This window comes from Rhododendron vialii, chromosome 11a (genome assembly GCF_030253575.1).
Source record: "Rhododendron vialii isolate Sample 1 chromosome 11a, ASM3025357v1".
Taxonomy (NCBI): domain Eukaryota; kingdom Viridiplantae; phylum Streptophyta; class Magnoliopsida; order Ericales; family Ericaceae; genus Rhododendron; species Rhododendron vialii.
The window spans coordinates 24942737-24963484 of NC_080567.1; the positions used below are offsets into that span (position 1 = coordinate 24942737).

The window sequence follows — 20748 nt, forward strand, 5'->3', positions numbered from 1 at the left end:
TTATTTTTTTATTCCTTTCGTCTCTCTAGATCTACGATTTGTCGTCTGATCTGTGAGAGTTTTGTCTCTCGTTCTACGAGAGCTTTGTCAACTCTCGTTCAACGAGAGTTGTTAGTTTCGTCTTTGAACGAATTTTGTCTACAAATTGGATTCTCTCAATTAAGGTTGCTTCACAACAATATTTGTACTTCAGTGTTCTATCCTTACACGATATTTTTGGCGTGGCAACCCGTGGAGGCTTGGTAGATCTGTAGTTCTTGGGAGCTCATTGGTGCGTTCATACTTGGGTGGAGTGCATCTGATCGTCTGGATATTTGGTGTCTTTTGTCCATAACTTTGCACTCGTTTGAGACTCCTAATTAAATGTTAGGCAGTTTAAAAGTGTCGTTATTGCATCAGGTCATGTCTGAGTTAGGATGAAAGACATCGATTGTCTTGTGATTTACTTGTTTTATATTTGTTAGACGATTAGTTTGACTTTGTCCAAATTCTTTGTAATGATCTCTATTTTATAAGTACCGCCGAAGGTTGATTAATACAATCTTCTCACTTTAAAAAAAAAACTACACATCCCAAAACTAGGTGGATTAGCATTGGTGATAATAATGATTAATTTGAAGATTTGGATTGCGCGGCGAAACCCATGTAATGCTTGTTTCTAGGAGTCAAGAACGAGAAATTTTTCAATACACACTCCCTTAAGGTTTGTACCATATGCATCTATTGTGTGATTCATATTATGCCACCTCATAAAAAATTACTTGTAGGTTATTCATAACATTTTATTTCGTATCGTAACTTTTATATTAAAAATTCGTAACTTTTCATCAATATGATTCGTAATTTTTTAACAATAAATTGATAACATTTTGAGAACCATAATATTTTGGTGTATTTCAATAAGAGTGTATATGATACACACTCAAATAAGAGGTATGTATTGTAACACTTCCCAAATTTGAGAGATGTATTGTAAGTAATTTGTTGTATTTTATTTTTAGGCATCTATATGCTTTCTTAGCCGCGTTAGTTTGACGTTGCCAATTCTCTTTTTTTTTTTTGCCACGGCGATATACATCAGCGAGGGTTAGTGGGGGTGTTAGAGTTAGCACGGAGAGACTAGAAGCTATCCATAGCCCTAGTTCCCTAAAGGGCCTGTTCTCTGTGGGGCTCGAACCCAAAACCTTCCACAAAGGAAGCAATGACTGACCAATTCAACTAGCTAGTATTTTTTACTTACCGCGGAATTTCTTGGTTGGTCTTGAAATAATTAATGTCATGTGATGCTGCCGCGTACGGCCCCCCACAACTACACATGCAATCACGCCTAATGTTATGGATGTCATATATATACACGCGCGGAGGCGGAGCGAAAAAATTTAGTTGGTGGGGTCCAAAATTATTTCCATATGCAGGGTGGATGTGTGAAACTCGTCACTAAGACAAGAAAAATTAAATCTCGAGGGTCGATTGGTGGTTGAAGTTCGAAATTTAAGAATTTGTTTTTTACTTGGTCTCTTTTTCGAAATCTTTTGTATGCAATTAACTCTTATGGGATTAATTCATATGAATTTTGTCTCGAGTTTGAGACTCGCACTTTGGATAGTGAAATCGGTCCCGCAAAAATGAGTCCAGTTGCGCATGACTTGACTAGGATACCATGAGTTACCAGAAAAAATTGCAATAAGGAAAGCTGAAAGCCCGAACTCTTGGCATATGCAGGAACCTATTAACCAGCTAGTATTCATCTGGTTGATTGTCGAACAGATCTCAGCCGTCCAGCAGATCGAGATGAAATTTGAGCCGTCCATTGCCGAACATAAACGGCCCAGATTGGCCAGCATGCACCCCGTTTTCTGATTGTTCACACCAATCAGGAGGATATGTAATCTCAATCTTGATCATTATTATCTTACGAACGAAGAACTAAACAAAACTTGCATGTATTTGTTGGGGCTTTGTTGGGGCGTGGTATCCTTTGTCCCACTCCTCTGTTCCGTTTTGCTCGCGTTCCGTTTTACTCCACAACATATCATATGCATGAAATTGATCCCTAATGTTTTAATTTTGTGTTTAAAAGGTCCCTATCGTTAACTTCATAGCCTCTTTCCATCAAAATGATTGAAACAAATACAAATATCACCCCTAAGATGTATAATTGCATATCAGTTAAGCCCTTACCCTATTTTTATAAAGTTTATTCAAATCTTTTTCATATTTGTTTGTTTTGCGTATTTTTTTTTTGGATTATTAATTCGTCCCGACCCGTGGAATCCAAAAACTAAAAAATGTTATGGGAAGTAAATTTTTTTGAATAAATTATGACAATAATCTAAAAACAATTATCTGTTCCGGCCACTACTTATCTCCACCGCTCGTAAGTCACTTACCACCGCAATCATCCACCGCCTTTGCCACTTCAACCCGTACCATAACCACCCATTCAAGTCACCACCTCATAGAATCCATAACTGTCGTTGAAGTTTGACTCCCCCATTATCGCTTACGTTTCGGCCCCATCTCCCTCATTCATTGTTCCATCTTTATGCATAGATAGGTTATTTACCTTAATTTTCCTATGGTATATACGTAGATATATATAAAAGGAGTTAGAAAGTAAATAAACATAAATACGCGGATAAAAAAAAAAGAACGTACATATATTAAGGCTTGTTTTCAAGAAATCAAAAAGCTGGATTACTTTTTTGTCTTTATTCAATTTTTTTTTCGTTTTTTTGTTTTGCATCTATTTTTCATGGATTATTGATTTGTATCGACAAGTGGAATCTAAAAGGTAAAAAATTAAGATAATTTTCTTTAAAAAGTTCATAAAAACCAATCAATAATCCACAAAAAATGATGATAATTTTTTTTTGTCTTTATTCCAAAAAAATTAGTTTGGTTAATAAGTTTTTAAACCAAAAAAATTATTACTTTCGATAATAATTTTTAGTTTTTGGATTTCTCTCATCGAGATGAATCAATAATTCAAAAAAAAATGACACAACAAACAAATGCAAAAAAGATTTGAATAAACTTTATAGAAATAGGGTAGGGGCTTAACTGATATGCAATTATAAATCTTAAGGTTGATATTTGTAATTGTTCCAATAATATTGACGGAAAGAGGCTACGGAGTTAACGGTGGGAACCTTTTAAACACAAGATTGAAACATTGGGGACCAATTTTGCGCAATTGGTAGGTTGGGGACTAAAACAGAACGCAGATAATATTTTGGGGACCAAAATGTCAATAAGCCTATTTTTTTGATTCAAAGCTCTGATTTTAGACGGAGGGTGAGAAGGAAATTAAGAAGGGGAGGAGAACGCAGGAAGCTGTGGTTGAGGAGTGATGAGAAAAAAAAGCTGTGGTAGGGTAAGGCTTCGTTCGCCAGCAAAGAAGGCATAGATGGAGTTCTTTCGCGGGTGAGGGCAGTGCAAAGAGAGGGAGAGAGAGAGCGATTAAAGTTTGGACAAGTGTCAAAATAAGAGGGTTTGATACCATTGATCGTGCCAGAATTTTCGATAAGTGAGGTCAAAATTTTGAATTATGTGTAATTCACTTTTTTAGTTGCTAATTGAAAAAAACAATTAGAATTAATAAGTTAATCAAAAAGTAGATATATATAAATTACAAAATCTAGCTTCGATTTCCATTTGATCTTGACGACTTTTCATACTTTAGAAATAATGGATGATAGTTTCATTTGTAATGATATCAAAAACATCTTTCTCTATACAGAAAGTCTGCACACACATACAATCTGTGCACAGATTATGCATAGATTTCGTTGTGGGACCCACTACGGGTCCCACACAAATCATCCGAGCCGTTCATTAAATGTAAAATATTTTTTCAAGGGTTCCCGTAAAAAATAATCTCAATCCGATACTTATAGGTGCTCGATCCAATCATATAACTTTTCATTATCCGAAAATCTAAATGAAAAGTTAGATGGTTGGATGAAACACCTATACGTATTGGATTGAGCTTATTTTTTACGGGAACTCTTGAAAAAATGTTTTACATTTAATGAACGGCTCGGATGATTTGTGTGGGACCCGTGGTGGGCCCCACAACGAAATCTGTGCACAGATTGCTGTGTGTGTAGCACAGTTCTTCTCTATATACACAACTGTTTCCTACTTTTCCGCCGGGTAGACGTGAGCGAAAAATCAAATGGCATGTGCGATATAAGCGCGGGTGTGCCAGGAATTGTCGTCGTCTGATGTATGAAAGGCTTGAGCGTCTCGATCTAACTTCATATATAGTGCGACTGCGTGTGACCCAATGGATAAGGCCACAAAAATGTCCGTGGTTTACCACAATGAAGTGGACTTAAAATTTTCCAACCATGTGAAAAAAAGTAGAGAACATCGTAAAATAAAGATGAACTTCATTATGTCGGAATAATAAAGTTGGGTACAAGAAAAAGTAAAAAAACTCGAATCACTTGATGAAGTAATTGAGTTGGTACATGAAAAATAAAATAGGTATTTCGCTGAAAAAACTTTGATTTAAGCGCTGGACTTTGAAATGTTGAACCCTTTTTCCATCTCAAATTCTACTATTTATAGGCTCCAAAGTCCAATGTGGTGTAGAGATGATGAGAGAGAGAGGGGCCCGAATTGTGAAATCATGGGGGAGTGGGTTTTTTATTGTCGATGATGACAAGGGTCCCATGTTTTGACAAATAACTTCCCTCCTCAGCTCTTTAGATGCAAAGTGTCTACAATTCCTTGACCCTTCCTTGTAACTAGTTCCAAGTAAAAACCAACTGCTCCTGATCTTGGGCCATGCCATTTTACCTTTTGTACAGAAACAAAGTTAGGTGCCGTTCCAACTCTACAGTAAAAAAAACTTTTACAAAAAAAAAGTTTTTCAAGTTCAAATATAATGAAAATAAAAAATAATTTTTTAATTTTTTTTGCACCGTTTAAAAAATCTCGATGAGATCTATCAAACAAGATCCATATTGGTAGGAAAAATATTTACGTAAACACATTATTTTTGAGCTTGAAAAATCTTCTTTTTCTAAAATTTCCTTTTACTGTTGAGTTGGAACACAAGATGCCCAGGTTCAATATTTATGCACCACCTGTTACTCCAAGCAAATCAATCTTAATGGAAAATTATCCGGTGCATCTCGTTTTACTTGGGCTTTAATTAATTAGGCCTTGCTCCAAACTATAAAATTAATATGGCCCACTAATTTTTAAGTTCAAGAAACTCATAAATATCAGCCAAATTTAATTAATATTTAATTAATGACCCTCCAGCGCGGCCCAATGTTTGGTGCCAAATACGGGTGTAAACAATAACTAAACTATCATGTATCTATTGGTCACACATACGATTTCGGAGCCTACTCTTTACAATCTTCATAGATGAAAATGCTCCGCTTTTGAACGAAACTCTTGATTTGTTTTGGGGAACGAACAAAACTAGCGCTACGTTTGGGAATTTTATGGGTGAAGATTATATTTTGACTCTTTTTTTCCATAAGTACAAAACCCTTATGTGAGGTAGGGAAAAACGAATTTAAGTGGGGTCAAATTAGTAAAAACTGGGTAAAAATTATACCTATCTCTATGAAAATTTGGCAGCCAGTGAGGTCGACTGCCCACTCTTGTCTTTATGTCCCTCGCCCCTATTTGGGACAGAAGATGGAGGAGTAGGACAGAGGATCCAATGCCATTAATGATGATCTAATAAGTCCGAAAATCAATAATGATACCCCCATTGCACGGCCACCGCACGCCGTGCGTGGCCCAGTCCAGGCCCTACACGGATAATTCGAGCTGTTCAATAGTTTAAAAAAAAAACAAATAGGCCATGTGAAAAATGAACTTAATCCAATATGTGTAGATATTTGATTCAAGCTTCTCTCGACTGAAAAGTCCAAAAAAATGGAAAGATCGGATTTTTCGATTTTTCAGTCAAGGAAGCTTGGATCAAGCACCTATATGTACTGGATTAAGCAGATTTTTTAGATGGCCCACTCGGTTATTTTTTTAAATTATTGAACGGCTCGGATCAACCATGCGAGTTCCGGAGTGGGCCCCGCACGACGTGCGGTGTTCGTGTCATTTTCATCCAAAAATATATAGGATGAAAAAACGATCGTTTTTAAGGCTTGTTTATTATCCCCTCCATTGGACATTGGACTTAGTTTTGTTTTTGTTTTTGTTTTTTTCAATATTGTATACATCTGTGAAGAGTTTAGCAGAGACTTAGTAAAATAGTGTTCAAAGGCTATTCATTTTTGGTACAAAGGTAATAATCGACGAGTTGTATGCAGTGGACGTCTCCGATCATCAAAAAGATGCCGACAAGACTGCGTCGGCGGCCACGCAGTACGCTGCGCATGAGACGCTGAACAACACAGTCCCCAGATCGCATTCATTCGGTAGAATTTAATTAAAATGATCGTTGGGCAGTTATTTGCACAAATGTGAAGTCAATTAGAAATCAGTATCTTCGAGATACATTTGTCCTAAAAGGAATACTATAATCAGACAGATGTAGTTGTCCAACCCTTTTTATATGTGTACAAATCTAATAGTCAACTCCGCAAACGAGTACGATCAACATAGGGTGAACTCCACATTGACTCCTCTACACGGTTAAATTTTATACTCCTGTAAAATTAAGAAAATTAAATTTTAAAAAAAAAAAACTAGGCAAGAAAAAATTATTGGGTGCTCTTAGGGCGATGCCTTCCAATGCCTCCACATATGTGAGATCCACGGCTTATGAAGATGATTTCATGCACGACTAGGCCCGGTTCCGCCAAGAATTCTTAAAAAATAAATACTTATTTGTAATTTTTAAACTCAAATATAACGTATTTACAAAAAAAAAAAATTCATTTTTTTGCACTGTTCAAAACTTTTCATTGATATCTATCAAATAAAATCTATATTGCAAAAAAAATATTTCAATGAGTCCATTATCAAATTATCTGCACTTGGTTTTTCCAAATGCACAGTGCAGATGTTCCTGTGGTGGACCCATGTCGTACCACTTCGATCATTTGGATCATTCATTTGTAGAAACGAACATTTGGTAGATTATTTGATGATCTGATTAACCCAAAAAAAAAAAAGAGGCGATGTTGGCATTTGTCGTTGTCAGGCTCTCTCTTCTTCTTTTTTTCCCCTAATAACCGATGTTAAATCAGCCCAGTTTACATGCATCACAATTAATTCGGCGCCGATCAACTTAATATGACCAGGTAAACCAAGTTTGAAATATTTGACGTCCATGATATTTGAACATGTAATCTCATGCAAGATTAACACTTATTGCTTTCTCATACCGGTTTAGGCAAACTGTTTGGGATTGGGTTTATTGTTGTCCGACCGATTTCATTGTTGTCCGACTGATTTCATTGTCTTTCATATAGTATTATAACTCAGCAAACCTTGAGAAAAAACGAGTGAGATCGACGCGATGATCTAGCTAGGGATGAAGAAGTACCCACTTGGATTTGAATACTTACACCGTGTCCAGTTGAACCTTAATCAATAAGGAAAGGTCATTTTCGAGAACCAAATAATCAACTTTCTTCATCTGAAAACAATTACAATAATCAAATAAAAAAGTTGCCTACTTTCAACTGAAAAAATCGAGTTTCTGAAACTTGACATATCAACACGGAACCGTGTTGTGATGGAGTACTCGTCTTAATTTGCCCTACCCTAAGATGACTTATAAATACCAAGTAATACCGATGAGTTTCTATAAATCATCATTCGAAACCTTATAAGTTTACACTACCAAGTACCATCTTCATCATTTTTAAGATCCTTTGTTGTGATTTCTTGTAAGAACCACCAAAATGACCGGAGGGAAGCACCATCACCACCACCATGGCCACCACGTTCAGGAAGACAGCAAGCCAGTTGACTATGCGAAAGAGGTTAAACACCACAAGCACAACGAGCACCTCGCCGAGCTCGGTGCCATTGCTGCCGGCGCTTTCGCCGTGGTATGTCTCTCTGAGCCAATTTCGTATTTTCTTTTACTTAGTTATCGTTTTTTTTGTTCTTTTTCCAATTGTTCAAAGAGTGCTCACTTGTTATAGCCATGTCTCATGCATATTTGAAAATTTACTTCTGATGTAAATTTCAGCATGAGAAGCACAAGATAAAGAAAGACCCAGCACACGCCCACAGGCACAAGGTAGAGGAGAGAATCGCTACTACAGTCGCAGTTGCAGCTGGTGGGTACGCATTGCATGAGCGTCACGAGAAGAAAGAAGCAAAGAAACAGATGAAGCATCACCACGGCCACCACTTCTTTTAATATACTTACTTTTTTGTAAGGATCGATATTATTTAGTATTATTTACGAAATTGATTAGCAGTGATATTCAGCAACTGCTCTATATAAATAAACGCCTGCGTGCGTGCGTTGTTTTATTCTTGATTAATGGGTCTCTAGCTTTTTGTGATATTGAGATCTAGTAATAGTGGAATTATATCTAATTCTGTTTTCATGTGATGTTTGTAAAGAGTTATTTTGTTTCACAGTATATTTTGGAGTATATTTGTTTATGAATGAGTAAATCCAGTGTTTTAAGTTCTCATTTCAGATCTTCCGGCCCTTTCTTTGTGTGTTGAGACAGTGCAAATAAAAAATTCGTTGAATCCATATAACTCGCTTTGGTAAAATTTTTGTATGAACAAAAACTTAAAGTCGGCGTTATGTAGGCTGAATTTATCGACTTCAAGTTCTTATGGGATCAATACGTACAAAATTTTGTCCCGATTTTAATTGCAGAGCCCTTTGTTGACACCGAAATTGGTCCCGCAGAAATGAGTCCAATTGCGCGCAAGCTGATTCGAACACTTTGAGTTATTAAATATTTGAAATAAGAAGACAACAACCAAATCCGTGAAACGATGGATAATCTTGTTCTTTGATGTAAGGTTATGCTCTTTTTATTAATGAAAGTTACATACCATGCATGTTGACAAAGAAAAAATGCGGGAACCAATTAATTAACCATCCTGCATCATCAGGGGGATTCTTGTTAATGAACTAGTGAAAAGTTGCATGCATGTGTTGGGGGTTTTTATTTTTTATCTGCAAAAGTTACATTTTATAAGAGACACGGAAAGAGATTTCAACCAAAAGTTAAAAAATACAGCTAGATGGACAAAGCCCATTACAACACCTGAGGACCTAACATGCCCAAATAAAACAATAAACAGCTTAAAACATCCCAAAATGTCTGAAAAGCCCCGATTACACATTAAAAGCCCGGCATTTTGGGGCTTAATTGGACGCTTTAAGTTGTCCATTCAGGTACCACTTCTATCTATTATCATTTAGGTTATTCATTTTTGTAGAAAATTAATTAACGTTGAGTAATTAATTGCACAAACGGCCTCGTCAATAAGAAATCATCAGCTTCATGATCGACGTGCAATTCTCTTGAATATACCGAGTAATTAATTAGAAAAATTAATGTAGTTGTCTAGATCCGACCGATGTTATTTTGTATACATGTAAAAAATAATAGTCAACTCGTCAAAAACAAAAATAAAAAATAAACATAAACCAAGGAAAAATTGTTGGGTGCCTACGGACACTGCCATTCCAATCCCCGCACAACAACACATTATGCGAGATTTTTTTTTTTATCGGCAACATTATTTTAGTCTGACAAGTTATGCAAGATTAACGACTAGGTATGTGAGTTTCATGTCATTATCATTGTGTGAATGTTAAGTAGTTCTAGCATCACGTGATGATGTCTCAAGAGAATTGAATAATTGCATTCGTGCGAAGAAGTCCTTTTAGAACTTAAATCTATGGAATAAAAGTGATTTTTTAAACTAAAATATCAACTTTCTTCAACCGGAGAAAAATTTGGAAAAATAAAGCAAAATACTTATTCAATCAAATATTATAAGTATTAGCGGAAAAAAAAGTCAGTGTCGGCTCCAAATTTTTTTATTTTGGTGTTCAAAAATTACCTTAACGGTACTAAATCTCTTAACCAGTAATTCATACACAAAATTTTATGTATTACTCAGTGTGCATAGTCCGATAAAAAAATATGAAAAATAGTACATAAGATTTTAACATTGTTTTTCACGAATTTTATATTTTGAACTAAGCAAGATTTTTTCCGATAGAATTAAAAATTCACAATCATTCTTTAAGGGGAAATTGTGACGAAAAGGCTGGCATGGATCTTTTTAGACAAATAGAGTCGGCTATCGTTAAGAGAGAAGTCAAAGCACGATACAAATAATACTATATCATTTTTTATCTCTAATTTTTTATTTTTTATTTTCAAGGTGTGGAAACTTTATATCTATCTCAAAATCAATTGACAATAGTAAAATATTCAATATTTTATGTATTGTTTAGTCGTAATCTGCTGTATTTTACGCATATACTTTGCTTTCTTAGCCGCGTTAGTTTGCCATTGCCAATTCAAGTAGCTGCTGCTACTTTATACTTGCACGAAATTTATTGGTTGGTCTTGGTATATTGTCAATGCGATGTTGCCGTGGCCCCCACAACTACGCATGCAATCACGCATATAACTTAATGGACCTCACGTACATATATACAGAGACAGAACAAGAATTTTTAATTAGTGGGGCCAAAATTATTTCCATATGCAGGGGTGTGCGTAACTCGTCACTAAGATAGAAATAAGGAAAATTAAACCTCAAGGGTTGGTTGGTGGTTAAAACTTGAAATTTAAAAATTTGCTCCTTACTTGGTCTCTTATTCGAAACCTCTTGTATTGTATTACTCCCTCCGTCCCTTTTTTTGTGTCCAGTATTCTATTTTAGATTGTCTCTTAATAAGTGTCCATTTTGTAAAGTTAGGGGGGTAAAAATTGGTGTATTGTCTATTTTGTCCCTAAAAGTAGATTTTATTTTGAAAAGTTAGTGAGTAAAAGTGTAATGATGATAGGTAAGTAGGGAAAGTGGAGGAAAAAATTGATGTGAAATGTGTAATGATGATGTTTTTTTAATAAGTTGAAGTTACGAAGCAGAACACTTAAAAAGGGACGGAGGGCATACCTTTTATGGAATATTCCAATGTTATAAATATCAGTAGGGGTTAGCGAAGTGTCAATAATTTATTATTTCATAAGGAGTTTCAAAGATCATCCATAAACCAATATCCCAAAAGCACACGACGAGACTCAAGCCCTAGCCACCCATATAAGTAGGACATAATTTACCAACTAGAACATGAGCCCATTGGTGGGGCTTGTCATTTATTTTGTAGAAATTAAAGTGATCGTTGGGTAGTTTTTTTTTTGTTTTTTTGGGTAAATAATCGTTGGGTAGTTATTTGCACAAATGTCAAGTCAGTTAGAAATCAGTATCTTCATGGTCGAGATACATTTGTCCTAAAAGGAATTTATTTTGTGTACAAATCTAATAGTCAACCCCGCAAACCCTGCTAGAAAACGAGTTAGATCAACATAGGGTGAACCCCACTTGGACTTCTCCAAACGGTTAAAAAAAAAAATTAAGCAAGGAAAATTTAAAGGGTGCTCTTAGGCTACGTTTAGTTGTTAAAAATGTTGTGTGGAAATTGATTTTCTGGAGAAGTGAAGTAAGGTGAAATAAAAAAAAATAAAATTTGTTTTCTTGTATTTGTTCTGCTGTTAAAATTTTTTGCAGGGAAACAAGAATTCTTTTCTTTTGGCAAAACTTATTTTTACAAGAAAGTGTTTTCTAGTGAAAAATTTGAAGATGTGAGTCCCATAACTTTTTTGGTAACTGAACACACAAAATTACAGCAAATTTGATTTTCACGTCATTTTTCATCCTTTTCGTGCAATTGAATAGAGCCTTAGGGAAATGCGCGCCTTCCAATCCCTCCACAACCGCACATACGAGATGAGATAAACTTATTCACGGAGGAGCCGTGAATAAGTTATTCACATTGTGGCTCCGCACAATCTTGGCAATCAATGATTGAAATATGGTTTTCAATTTTGACCGGTAGAAAATAATTTTTACCAGTCAAAATTATTTTTCAATCAGGACCGTCAAAACACTCTTGGACGCGCGAAATTGCCCTCCGTAAAAAAGTTTTTCCCATGCCAGATCCACGACTTATGAAGATGATCTCACACGACTACACGAAACTTATTCGACTGAAAGATCTTATATTTATTAGGGGAATGATTTGTGTACGCTCTCCCTTTGTCAATATACTCTCAAATTTATCTTCTTAGTGTGCATTGAAAATTACTTCGCGTGTTAGAGAGAAACTTATTCACGCGGAGCTGTGAAGAAATTATTCACGGTTCTGCGCGCAAGATCTTGGCTTGTCCATTATCTAGTACTTGTGGACGATCGCGATTGATTCCGTAAACAATTATTCACCGCTCCGACAGTAAAAAAATTTTCTCGTTATTTTAAGTACTAGATAACAAGTTTTTGAGTGCAAGTAAATAATTCTACACCTACTTTACGGACCGGAGGTATGAATTAAGTTGCAGTATTCCAATTGCTAAGCATTGAGCTTATCTGCACTTGGTTTTTCCAAATGCACGGTGCAGATGTTCCCATGGCGGACCCATGTCGTACCACTTCAATCACCCGGATAATTGATTTTGTAGAAACGGAGATTTAGTAAATTATTTGATCAACTGATTAGTCAAGCATCATCTTCTCTACGATTGAAACACACTTATCCCTAAAAAAAAAAAAAAGGGTGATATGTGCATTTGTCGTTGTCGGGCTCATTTTTTTCCCCTAATAACCGATGTTCGCCCAACTTGCCTACACCTCAACTAATTCGGCGCCCTTAACTTAATGACTAGGGCAAAGTCTACTTTGACCCCCTGTGGTATGAACCATGTGCGAATATACCCCATATGGTTTAAAAGTGTGCACATAACTTTCTGTGGTTTTGAAAATGTGCTGATAAACCTCCTACCGTCATGTTTTTATCCATATTAACGGACACAACATTAAAAGACCGATATACTCTCATCATCTCCCTTAATTCTTCTTCTTTTATAAATCTAACCACACAATCCCATACACCAAAAATTGAATCCAAACCGTTAATATTGTAGAATTTGACGAGCACTACATCTATGCCAAAATTCAAATCAATCAAAAAATGAAAAGTTCATGGTCGAATCGATTTTGTTATGAAATTAAATTTTCCAATTTGAATTTACCACAAATTAGATCATTGGGTTATTGATACCCAATCGAGATGAATTTTTACAGAGATACTTTATTCTTTATTTAATACATTATGAATGACTCAGATTACATTCTAGAAGCACGTGAGATATATATCCGTTAATATGGATGAAAAATATGACGACAGGGGGTCTATCCGCACAATTTTAAAACCACAAGAGGTTATGTGCATACTTTTAAACCACAAGGGGTGTATCTGCACATGACCAAAACCACAAGGTGTGAAAATGGACTTTGCCCTAACGACTAGGCAATTTGACCTCCGTGATATTTGAACATGCAATCTCTCCGTGATATTTAAACATGCAATCTCATACAGGACAAACACTTATTTCTTTCTCATATACCCATTTAGCCGTTTAGGCAAACTTCTTGGGGTTAGGGATATTGTTGTCCGGCAGATTTCATTGTCATATAGTATAGTAACTCCGCAAACCTTGAGAAAAAAACGTGTGAGATCGACGCGTTTGATCTAGGGATGAATAACCCACTTGGATTTGAATACACCGTGCCCAGTTAAACTTAATTTATAAGGAAAGGGCATTTCCGAGAACCAGATATCGACCTTCTTCAACTGAAAACAATTACTATAATCAAATAAAACAGTTACCAACTGAAACTTTGACATATCAAACACGGAACCGTGTGCATGACGGAGTCTTTGCCCTAAGATCTCACTTATAAATACCAATACCGATGAGTTTCTCTAAATCATCATTCGAAACCTTATAAGTTTACACTACGTGCCATCTTCATCAATCATCATTGTTAAGATCCTTAATTTGTTGTGAATTCTTGTAAGAACCGCCACAATGACTGGAGGGAAGCACCATCACCACCACCATGGCCACCACGTTCAGGAAGACAGCAAGCCAGTTGACTATGCGAAAGAGGTTAAACACCACAAGCACAACGAGCACCTCGCCGAGCTCGGTGCCATTGCTGCCGGCGCTTTCGCCGTGGTACGTCTCTCTGAGCCAATTTCGTATTTTCTTTTACTTAGTTATCGTTTTTTTTTTTTTTTTTTCAATTGTTCAAAATGTGCTAACTTGTTATAGCCATATCTGATCTCATATTTGAAAATTTACTTTTGATGTAAATTTCAGCATGAGAAGCACATGATAAAGAAAGACCCAGCACACGCCCACAGGCACAAGGTAGAGGAGAGAATCGCAACTACAGTAGCAGTTGCAGCCGGTGGGTACGCATTGCATGAGCACCACGAGAAGAAAGAAGCAAAGAAACAGATGAAGCATCACCACGGCCACCACTTCTTTTAACACTTACTTTTTTTTGTAAGGATCGATATTATTTAGTATTATTTACGAAATTGATTAGCAGTGATATTCAGCAACTGCTCTAAATAAATAAACGCCTGCGTGCGTGCGTTGTTTTATTCTTGATTAATGGGTCTCTAGCTTTTTGTGATATTGAGATCTACTAGTTAATAGTGGAATTATATGTAATTCAGTTTTCATGTGATGTTTGTAAAGAGTATATTTTGTTTCACAGTATATTTTGGAGTATATTTGTTTATGAATGAGTAAATCCAGTGTTTTAAGTTCTCATTTCAGATCTTACGGCCCTTTCTTTGTGTGTTGTGACCGTGCAAATAAAAAATGGGTTGAATCCATGACTCTGCTTTGGTAAAATTTTCGTATGAACCAAACTTAAAGTCGACGTAAAGTAGGCTGAATTTATCGATCGACTTCAAGTTTGATGGTGTCATCAACTTTTATGGGGTCAATATATATAAAATTTTGTCTCGACTTTAATTGCAGAGCCCTTTGTGGACACCGAAATTGGTCCCACAGAAATGAGTCCAAATGTGTACGCGCAAGCTGATTTGAACACTTTGAGTTATTAAAAATTTGAAATAAGGAGAGAACCGAATCCGTGAAACGATAATCATCTTCTTTGAAATAAGATTTTATGCTCTTTATTAATTAAAGTTACCTATCATGCATGTTGACCAAAAAAAATTAATTTCGGGAACCAATTAACCATATCCAACATTCATCTGCAACAAAAAAAAGCTACACGCACAGCAAGCTGTGCACGTAGCACAGCTCCATCTGCAAACCCTACTAGAGAACGAGTCAGATCAACGTGATGAGGATGAACCCCACCTCGGTGAAATTAGGAACAAAAATAAAATAATTAAAAAAAAAACCCATAGGAAAATGATGCCTACAGGCGCCACAGCCATTTCAATCCCCGCACAACACATTATTATTATTTAATCGTCAACAAGAATTTATTGAACTCGACAAAGGGTACATCGAGGAGGCCAAAACTCTAGATACAAGGAAAACTTGAATCATAGGACAGGTGAAAAGAAAAGGGAAAAAGAGCAAAAATTAAATTCAACAAAATTGAATGAAACCATATGAGAAATGGATCCATCCAGAACCAAACAGAGCTTGCATCATAAACCATTCCAAAAAGCTTTCACTACCCACACAACACATTATGCGAGATTTTTTTTTTTATCAGCAACATAATTCCAGTCTGACACATTATGCCAGATTAATGGCTAAGTATATGAGTTTCATATCATTATCATAGTGTGAATGCAACTAAATTCAGGCATCACGTGATGATGTCCCAAGAGATGAATAATTTCATTCGTGCGGAGAAGTTCTTTTAGAACTTAAATATATGAGATGAAAGCCATTTTTAGACTACAATATCAACTTTCTTCAACTGGAGAAAAAATTGGGAAAATAAATAAAAATACTTATTCAAACAAAATATCAAACCGATGAAATTAAAAATTCACAATTATTCTTTTAGTGGAAAAAATTGTCACGCCCTCGATTTTCAACATAATAAAGTAATACATTTCAATAAAAGAGAAACCTCGCATATCATATACGTTACCCAAATGAGTTTCCCACCTGTTTAATTTACAAACAAGTCCTTAAGTTTAGATAATTACAACTTTAGTCAAAAGAAAATTCAGTAATAATTAGTTACAAAACCACCTTTAACAAAAAGAGATCTTCACAAAGATGACGAAATAACCAGTGAAGTCAGCTTCCAAAAGTCTTTTACTGTCAAGCACACAATGCATGCAATCTATTGCCCGGCATCAGAACCTGAAAAGAAAGATTTGGTTGAGCTACACTAGCCCAGTAAAAAATTCTAAACTCAAGCTATATGCAATTTGAATGAACCATGCACCGAGAATGAATGAGTACTGACAGATACGCCTATACCACAAATGACTACCAACAAGCTGCGAATTATCGCCTAAGAGTCCTAGACTTCACATCAATGTCACTAGCCGTTTACTTCTTTAACTAGTTACATTATTAAACTCATGTCATCTCACACTTATCTATAATCAAATCAAAACATCTTATTATTCTCCGTATGATAGTACAATCTTTCTCGTGTCCACATTGATCTTCATTAAATCCCTTAATTGCAAAACCTTTCTTTTCCTTTAATCCGGTATTTCCCATCAAATAATCACTAGGGTCACCTCGGGTCTAGTTCCCTCGAGCGCAGGGTCACCCCGAGTCTTTTCCCTCAATAACAATAATCGGGTGGGGTCACCTTGGGTCTAGTTCCCTCGAGCGCAGGGTCACCCCAAGTCTTTTCCTCCAATAATATGAATCAGTTGGGTCACCTCGGGTCTAGTTCCCTCGAGCGCAGGGTCACCCCGAGTCTTTTCCCTCAATAACGACCACTTGGGTCACCTTTCACACTTTTCACAATCGACATCATTTCATAATTAATTTCATCATCCCTTTAACGGTTATACCACTGAATTTTAATTAGTCATTATGTGACTCCACAAATATACATGTTCATGCCTCCTCTTTTGTTTACATACCCGCATCTTACATGACGTACTAAGCCCATACATAAATTCCTACAATACTCTGTCCATTAGTTATTCACTTTCATTCCGCTTCCCATTTCACAAACATCCATTCATTCAATTAAATCCAAAGACCATTTGATCAATCGCATGGTATTATAAGACCAACAATCTACCATATCGCATATACTCAAATACACACGTCCTCACCGTACCCCTAAGTACACCCCCGTACCTTCGCATACCACATTATTAACCTGCGACTAGACTCTACAATGCCTAATTATCTTGTTTCTATACTCGGAGTCTGTAAAAGCATGTACCAAAGGAATCTGAGAATCTTACGAGTCAAGAGAGAAAACGGATTGCAATAGTACTCGTCGAATCTCTAGACATGTTCACTCTAGTCCATTGGATGCCACTTTAAGTGAGGAACAAGTAACATTCACCAAAACACTTGGAAGGATGTGTAAACAAACTCATTATAGTCAATGAAAAGCTTCGACATGTGAATTGAAAGATATAGGAAAGCAGCTGAAAGATACTGCAGCAGCTCAAATAAGCAGGTGAAAGCAGGTGAAACTTCTAGTCTCCTACCGGTAGGCAAGCAAGTCCTACCGGTAGAACTTGAAAACAGAAAGGCTAACATTCCGGTAAAACCTAGACCTACCGGTAGGTGAACAAGTCCTACCGGTAGAAACTCCAATTCACGCAACCTACCGGTAGGCAAGCAAGTCCTACCGGTAGAACTTGGAAACAGAAAGGTCAACATTCAAATTCGAGCGTGACCTACCGGTAGGCAAGAAATTCCTACCGGTAGAAGTTCGATACATGCTTGACCTACCGGTAGGTAAGGAATTCCTACCGGTAGAAGTTCGATACGTTGAGCAGCTTTTGAGCTGCTGCTGTACGTTTGAGCTGGTTGACAAAATTTCTCAATCGTTCTACCGGTAGGGTAAAAGCTCCTACCGGTAGGAGGAGTTACTTACAGACGATTTCAACAGATTTCGACAGAAAATTTTAAGTTTCGATCCAATCTCAACGACAACCAATACCAGCTCGAATAAGGCATAAAAACACTCAAATAGCATATAAAGTGAGGTAGAATTCCCTACCTCGAAGTCGGAGCACGAAACCCAAGAAGTTACAAGCCCTAGCTTTCCGAAAACCTTGTTCCAACCGGAATACAACTTCTCCGAGCTCGAACCGGAGCGATACGGACCACAATACACGAGTAGAAGATGGAATGGAGGTTATTTGTTGTGGGTTTTGAATTTAGAGGTGAGTTTTTGGGTGAGGGAGTGAGAGAGGTAGAGAGAGCCGAGAGAGAGAACGGGAGAGAGAATGGGATGGGGTTTTGGGAACTATTTTCCCCTGGCACACACACACTTATACACACATGCACCTTATCACACTAACACCCACATCTTTCAAACTCTTCACATTGACCCACAACTAAAATAAACACAATCAATTTCACATTCTATTTTATTTTATTTTTATTTATAAAACGTTTAAATAATATCCGAAAAATACGGGTCCTTACACCCTACCCTCCTTAAAGAAATTTCGTCCTCGAAATTTGCTAAACCTAGCTCAAACAAACAAGCAACACATAGATACGCCTCAATCGTAACGGTATTCATCATGGAACAATTTGATAATCAAGAATATCTACATCAATGATTCATATAAGTCAAATCACAACAAGCACGAGTGTATCTTTCTAACTTCGTTCTCCCTTCCCATGCCAACTCGCGCTAACGGCATCGGCTTACCTCTTAACACTTGACTACTCAATTTAGGATACGTGTCGGATTGTCACCATGGGACACGCCAGCTTCCAACTCAAATTCGGACCGTTCTAACATATGCAATGGATTTGATTCGTAACTCCTTAATATCTACACATAGAGCAAATCACACATACCTGAAAATTTCAGTAGCAATGCCAAACGGTACACAATTTTGAAGCCTCTATTTATTGCAAAATTTCTATATACGATTATCTATCCAAGCACAAAGGTCTTGCCTCTAAACGTAACTCGATAGTCCAATTGACTTCCCGAGACTTCCATCTAGAAGGTGCGGAGATCAAGCGCCTCTTCCAACTGGATTTCATCGGTTGTCGCCTGGTTATCCAAAAGACACACGCCGTATCCGATACTTAACCTATCTTTCTAGCGATTAAAGCCTCATTTTTCACCCAAGACGAGACAAACTCCAACGCAGTGATGATTTGCAAAATACATGATTTCCTTTCTTCAAATGACATTGGGTGAGGACAACGGTCAACATGATTCCTTGATCGGCCCTACACGGTTAGTAATCTTTGACGATTTTCACCCTCCTCTTTTTGGTCATTCTCTCTCGAGCTTCCAAATATCGTTGGCGAATCGAATTAATTGTTTTAGCGGTTCCTTAACACAAGCCAATTCTTCAAAAAGTAGCACCAAATTTTCACTCTAGGTTGGGTCATTCTATATTACGAGAAGGATTTGATTCGTCATCTCAAACGAAACGAATAAGCTACAAAACTCAAGCAGCGTTAATCAAGAATTGGAAGAATGGTAACGAGGCATCCGAAATTCAACGAACACGTGGAATCTTCAGGGCGGTTTGGCAACAATTCAAAATATCTTTTTATGATAACCCAAGAAAATTGAAGTGACAGATCATAACTCTCTTATTGCTCTGCAAGTCACGGGAGTCAACAGATAACGTTTCTCAAACGAAAGATTTTGATATTAAGAATAAGTACTAGGTAATGAGACTGATCTCTCGCAAACCAATTGATCTAAAATAGGAAATTTCCCATACTAGAAATGAGTAGAACCTTCAACAATTTGAGACTAAGCATTACGAGATGAATCATGTGCCTCCAGAATTGAGGAACCACGACAGAGTAAAATACCACTGAAAGTAATTTTCACAATTGAATTTGTATTGAAAGGTGTCATTGAATAGACATCAATAGATATGTCACCACAAGATTGACTCCAACAATGAAAATTCGAACCAACCGAATAAGCAAAGGCAAACAAATAGATACAAAGCGGATATGAGCTCAAATCGTATGACTTCTTAGTCATGGGATCAAAATGGATGATGGCCCAAGCAGGCAAAAATGGAAACAAGGTCTAAATTTTGATAGTGCTAACAAATTTGTACTTCATACGGTACATAGCCAAAGGTTGGGTTCAATAGATTGATGTTGGAAATTAAATACTCATATGGAATAACGGTTACAAGCAACGACGAAAATGATAATCGCATCAAGGAAATCTAGACTGACCATTGAAAATTTATATCAAGCAGGATGATGTCAAAATAAGACCTTGAATAAGGAACAAGAAACACTTGTCAAATTGGATTGCAACAGTGTCACAAGATACTTCGCTACAAAAATTTAAATATGCCCAAGAAAAAATTAGGAAGGGATCGCATGACAATTGACTCAAATACTGAGAATCATAACGAGTCATCAACCCACTGGATTTCACGGAAGAATAAATTACGATACAATTCTAACAATATCCAGTTTGGCCAATGAGAGATGGTAAATAAAGAAACAACTCTTCGAAAATCACATTTGAGATGTCACCAATCATCATAGATACAACCAATCCCTGTCCAAATCAAATCAAATCTCGATATAAGCTGTTTAAAGAGGTCAAAGACAACACTTCAACATGGAATGA

The 20748-nt window shown here is 36.6% G+C and overlaps 2 protein-coding genes across 4 annotated transcripts; both read left to right on the plus strand.

The window, feature by feature from the left end:
* Nucleotides 1-7658: 7658 nt before the first annotated feature.
* On the plus strand, nucleotides 7659-8594 carry LOC131306489 (abscisic stress-ripening protein 2-like). Of its 2 annotated transcripts, none has more exons than XM_058332758.1 (2): nucleotides 7659-7994; nucleotides 8147-8594. In XM_058332758.1, exons 1-2 carry the CDS (start codon nucleotides 7845-7847, stop codon nucleotides 8309-8311), a joined length of 315 nt encoding a protein of 104 aa, XP_058188741.1. In that variant the 5' UTR covers nucleotides 7659-7844; the 3' UTR covers nucleotides 8312-8594. The 2 variants fall into 2 exon arrangements, with proteins under 2 accessions (XP_058188741.1, XP_058188740.1); XM_058332757.1 differs by having other exon boundaries at nucleotides 7665-7994; nucleotides 8138-8594.
* A 5328-nt stretch (nucleotides 8595-13922) lies between these two features.
* On the plus strand, nucleotides 13923-14783 carry LOC131306488 (abscisic stress-ripening protein 2-like). 2 transcript variants are annotated; one of them, XM_058332756.1, is made up of 2 exons: nucleotides 13923-14177; nucleotides 14331-14783. In XM_058332756.1, the coding sequence occupies exons 1-2, from the start codon at nucleotides 14028-14030 to the stop codon at nucleotides 14493-14495; spliced, it is 315 nt and encodes a 104-aa protein (XP_058188739.1). In that variant the 5' UTR covers nucleotides 13923-14027; the 3' UTR covers nucleotides 14496-14783. The 2 variants fall into 2 exon arrangements, with proteins under 2 accessions (XP_058188739.1, XP_058188737.1); XM_058332754.1 differs by having other exon boundaries at nucleotides 13929-14177; nucleotides 14322-14783.
* Nucleotides 14784-20748: the final 5965 nt, after the last annotated feature.